Source organism: Camellia sinensis, chromosome 4 (genome assembly GCF_055761805.1).
Source record: "Camellia sinensis isolate YWXY chromosome 4, ASM5576180v1, whole genome shotgun sequence".
NCBI classification, from domain to species: Eukaryota; Viridiplantae; Streptophyta; class Magnoliopsida; order Ericales; family Theaceae; genus Camellia; species Camellia sinensis.
This window is the reverse complement of record NC_138964.1, coordinates 82,338,876-82,343,905: the sequence shown is the minus strand read 5'-3', so window position 1 is coordinate 82,343,905 and position 5,030 is coordinate 82,338,876. Positions and strand designations below refer to the sequence as shown.

General features: G+C 31.3%; 1 protein-coding gene across 7 annotated transcripts; it reads left to right on the top strand.

Moving 5' to 3' along the window:
• The first annotated feature begins 1,159 nt into the window (after positions 1–1,159).
• Positions 1,160–4,180, top strand: LOC114259382 (exonuclease 1). 7 transcript variants are annotated; one of them, XM_082922923.1, is made up of 7 exons: positions 1,160–1,409; positions 2,712–2,776; positions 2,861–2,897; positions 3,135–3,172; positions 3,310–3,459; positions 3,551–3,665; positions 3,800–4,180. In XM_082922923.1, exons 2-7 carry the CDS (start codon positions 2,726–2,728, stop codon positions 3,811–3,813), a joined length of 405 nt encoding a protein of 134 aa, XP_082779049.1. In that variant the 5' UTR covers positions 1,160–1,409; positions 2,712–2,725; the 3' UTR covers positions 3,814–4,180. The 7 variants fall into 7 exon arrangements, 4 of the variants coding, with proteins under 4 accessions (XP_082779049.1, XP_082779052.1, XP_082779048.1 ...); XM_082922926.1 differs by having other exon boundaries at positions 3,130–3,172; positions 3,341–3,459; XR_014365663.1 differs by lacking the exon at positions 1,160–1,409 and having other exon boundaries at positions 1,656–2,776; positions 3,800–3,899; positions 4,052–4,169.
• Positions 4,181–5,030: the final 850 nt, after the last annotated feature.

The following is a 5,030-nucleotide window of genomic DNA, read 5'->3' as shown; positions in this document are numbered from 1 at the left end:
GCGTTCGTAATTTATGTTTTTCTAAAAATAAACAAAAAACAGTTTATAAAATTTTTGTAAATATAAACAGAAAACATAAACGTTACCAAACAGACCCTAACCATTTCATTTTCAATTTTCAATTTTCAATTTATATTTACAAAAATTTAAAAAACTGTCATATAAACTTGTTTGATAATTTTTTTTGGTTTATAAATGATTGTCTTAGTTTGAAAATTTGAGGAAAAAATGTAAATTCAAAAAATAAGTTTACGTTGGTTTTTAAATAGAAATTTGAAAATTTTACTAGCAAAATTTTTTTTCAATTAATTTTTTTTTCAATTAATTTTTTTTCAAATAATTTTTTTTCCAATTAATTTTTTTTGGTAAATTATACTAACACCCCTTGAGATTTATGTTTATTACAGTTCCCCCCTCACATTTTGGAAATTACATTTCCCCCCTAAGGTTTAAAGTTTCATTACGGATTTTCTCCTTTAGCAATTTAATCTTTTTAAATACTAATTTTGTCCTCAGTGGGTAAATTACATTACCACCCCTCACATTTTAGAAATTACAATCCCCTCCCTAAGGTTTAAAGTAGCATTACCAATTGCCCCCTTGGTTAGTATCAGTTAGAAAAAAAATTCATTGAAAAAAAATTAATTGAAAAAAAAATTTATTAGTAAAATTTTTAAATTTATGTTTAAAAACCAACATAAACTCATTTTTTGAATTTACGCTTTTTCTTCAAATTTACAAACTGAGACGTCCATTTATAAATCAAAAAAAGTATTGAACAAGTTTTTATGACAGTTTTTAAAATTTTTGTAAATATAAATTAAAAACTGAAAATGATGGTAAAAATGTTGTAAAATTAATAAATAATTAAATAAGTTACCAACATAAGAAATGACTTATTAAAAGATTCTTAGGCTATATATAATTTGATTTTTAGAAAAAAAAAATTAAAAATTAAAAATTAATTTAGTTAAAAAATAAAAAATAATTATCACTTTTATATAATTTTTATCTTTCGAATAGTTAAAAATATTTTTTTATAAATTTAATTGAAACAGTTATGGCGTTGTTTTAAAAATCGTTGTTTAAAAGGTTTTCAAAATATTTTATAGCCAACTCATTTAAAAAAACACCGTGCTAGGTGTACTAACATATTTCCCCTTTAAGCCCACACGTTTTTCATTCTTCCATTTCTCTCAATCCTGAGATAGATCTAGGGTTTTTTTTGTCCCCTCATCACTCCTCTTTCTTATGGTGAAAGTTCAGTAGATCGAGCTCTCTATCCGGCTCCGACTCACGATCACGATCTCCATCTTGGCTCAAAGCTCCGATTCACGATCGTAATCTCTATCCGGCTCTCTCCATCTTGGCTCAAAGCTCTCGATCAATCCGATTTGAAGATTAATTTTGTGAGTCTCATTCTCTGATTTTTTGATTGTTTATATACGAACTCAGATCTGTATCTACGATCTTAGATCTATTTGATATATATATGTGTACACTAATTTATGTTAAAGTGAACACAGATCGATCGATTGATTGATTTTTAGTCTATTGATCGCGATCGAACACTCTCTCTCTGAATTTGATTGATTGATTGCTTTCATTCAGATCTGTAAGTTTCGTTCCGACACCTATTTTGCACTCTGGTGAGTCTTCTTTGATTCCCTCCTTCCTTACCTTGCTACTTTCCATAAATTGGTTTCCACTGTTTCTTGTGTTTAATTATTCTTTTGCAAACATGGATTGATTATAAATTTATATAGAGATTTGAAAAGGTAAAAATAAAAAAGGTGATATAAAAGTAAATGAAATATAAGTTAATATAAGTGATAAATAAGTGTGAACATTACACAAAAATGTTTGTTGGTCCATCACATTAATCAACATTGACTTCATCTTTCTGAATGGTTGTGGTTTTGTACAGTATAGGTTCTGTCAGTGTTTGATTTTTACAAAGAATGTTACGTTTCTTTTTCCATACGATACAATATGTATCATACGATTTTGACTACACTGCCTGTGGTTTAGTTGGATTCTTGGCATGATCAAATCCAAATCCAACATGATCTTATTTTATATAGTTACAAGTTTGCAGAATATATTAAATATTTTAGTTTTTTATAAGGTAGGTAATGCGAAGTGGGTATTGGTTGACCTGTTTACCAAAAAATAGATATTTGGTTGCATAGTTTTGACTGCTCTTTAGTGTGTAAGAGCATCTCCAGAAGCCTCTCTATTCCTCCATATTTGTTACTATAGCTAGCTTGGAAGGGTAAACGATGGCTCCAGCAGACTCGCCCAAGCATCGCTAAGATGATTGTGAGCTACGGTACCTCGCCAGGACAAGCGAGGTACTGTTCATGCACCTTTTAATTTTTTATTTGTTTTTGGCTCCTGAACTTTGATTTTGGCGGTAAAATTTTTCATTTTTGTTTATTTTGTTCATTTTTGCTTCAATGGGTTCAGAAAATATTGATGAAACAGAGAAGAAAATTTATGCAGACTATTTTCTTTCTTTGTTTCTGGCTAATAGTAAAAAGTATTCATGAAAAATCAAAGATTACATCTTGCATATATTTGAAATTGTTGAATTTGGTTTAGTATTTGATGTTTCTTCGGATTTGGATAACATAGAACACAATTTAATGCTGTTGCATAATGGCCTGTCAACTGTTTGATAAAATGCTTATAAGTAATGGGTATCAAAGATCTTCTCAGGTTCATGAAACCCCATATTGAACCCATTCACATCAAGAAGTATGCGGGCAAGCGGGTAATATAATCACCTCCTCTCATTTCATATATATCTATCTATGTCAGATTCTTCGTAGTTACATTTTTTGCATTCTTTTTTCAGGTGGGTATTGATGCTTATTCACGGCTTCACAAAGGAGGTATGATTCTGAATCCATCACGTCTTTTTTTTGACCAAATCCATCACATCTTGTTTGACTTTGTCTTCACAAACTGTTTTTTAGTTTTTCTATTTTTGGTGATTTTTTAGTCACTTTTTAAAATTTTTAAATGCACAGAAAACAACTCACTAGTTCTGATAATTATGTGTTATATGCAAATTATCGAAACAATCAAGTATTCATACTCACTTTTTTGTTTTCACATGCAAAGGGCAGTGAGTATCACTCCATCAACAGCACATCAACTGATTCAGGTACCAAATTGCGACTCTTTATCAGCTATTTGCAACTTGGAATACTATTTAGTGTTTTTCCATCACCTACTGTGAATTAAAAGTACCAATTTGCCATTTTTTATAATCTTTGATTCTTTCAACTGTTGATTTTTTAGATTCTGAGATCAGAGAACATTGAATTTGTAGTATCTCCATGTGAAGCTGATGCACAATTAGCATACCTATCCAACCTAGAAGCAGAAAAAGGTGGAATTGTAGCAGTGACTTCAAAGGACAGTGATCTAGTGGCATATGGCTGTCCAACTGTAAGAAATTCAACAGAACTTTGATATTGATGACTCAAGCCTCATTTTTAGCACTAATTGTCTTTTTATGTTTTGCATTGGTTGCAAGCAGGTTGTCTTCAAGATGGACCGCTATGGCAATGGTGAAGAGATAGTGCAAAACAAGGTTTTTGAGTCTGCATCTCGTGTGCCTTCCTTCCAATGTTTTGATAAAGAACTTTTCATAGGTGATTTGAGACACTTCAAATTTATTTACAAACTTATAACACTAAAAATTATACAACCCTTTGCGGTTCCTTTCTATCATATATAAAAACTAATTTGAGACAGGAGACGCACTTATCTTCTAGCTTTCTCACAGGCATGTGCGCTTAGCTGGCTGCGCTTTTCTTCCATCTGTTCCTGGAATTGGAATTACGAAAGCTTATTCTTTGGTTTCCAAGTACCGGAACTTGGATCGTGTAAGAGTGCCTTTTCTCTTTGTGAAAATGAATTGCATTTCATTTTGTACTTGAATTGCTTTCACTACATTTCTTATTACGGTAAGAGAAGATATAAATAAGAAAAGACATGCTTCAACTCCATTGAAATAGTTCTGTTATTATATATGCAGTGTGCACTCTTTTGGAATAATTGCTTTGAAAAAACCTGGAACCTAGATAGTTCTTTCATAACCAAGTGAGACTTCTCTTCAATTTTGCCATTTGGTGAGTTGAAATCTTCAGATTCAGTGCTCTCTAGACTGAAGTGGTAGTGAAAAAAGTGTTAGTGAGCTCATATATTTCTTAGTCTGTCTGTTATTGGTACAATTGACGTGGTGTGGACCTTGCCCTCTATTTCTTTCCATAATCAGTACATGTGTGCATGTAGGTGAGTATTTTAATGAAGCAACTATGCTGTTAAATAACCAGCATGACTCTGTGTGCTGCAATTGCTAATCAAAGAACAAACAAATTGTTTTCTCACTTTTGATAATGCCTTCCAGCCCTAAATCTGGATATTACAACATCTCACAGTCAGCTTCCACCAGAAAATAAAGAATCCATAATTTAATAAAATTACAGTCAATTAATATAACAATATCTTATATATTGCTGCACCTCAAGTTTTGGCCTGGGTTTGAAAGGAGAATATAGCATGCATAGCAGTGAGAAAATGACTGCTTTAGTATGTGTTACAACTTAATAATGGGAGTTTAATTCATTGTTCAAAACAAGAATAATAGCATATTTCAGTTGATAGTTCTGATTAATTCTTCCTTCGGTTCTTGCTTTCAGATTTTCTGATTATCTGAAAATCACCAAGTCGACCATTTCTTTTCTTGAAAGGCTTGCGGAGATACCAGAAAACAGAGTTTCGGCAAAGCATTACGGTTAATTTTCAAGTTAAATTCTTTCAAGTAAAATTCTAATTGCGAACATATAAACTTCTAATACTTCGTTTTCCAAATTTTCCACATTTTGCAGTAGCTTGATTTGTAAGATTGATGATGATTGAGATTGAATCTATTGAGATTGAATCATACAAGGGTCTAATGATTGCAGTTGGCAATGCTACATCTGTTTCAATACTAATGGTAGCAATGTTGAAGT

What these genes read in the sequence shown, in the direction of transcription:
- LOC114259382 (XM_082922922.1), top strand. Translation starts at nt 2,699, where the DNA reads ATGGGTATCAAAGATCTTCTCAGGTTCATGAAACCCCATATTGAACCC. An exon ending in AGAAGTATGCGGGCAAGCGG is followed by an intron (nt 2,777 to 2,860) that starts GTAATATAATCA and finishes TTCTTTTTTCAG; the next exon opens with GTGGGTATTGATGCTTATTC. An exon ending in CAGCACATCAACTGATTCAG is followed by an intron (nt 3,173 to 3,309) that starts GTACCAAATTGC and finishes TTGATTTTTTAG; the next exon opens with ATTCTGAGATCAGAGAACAT.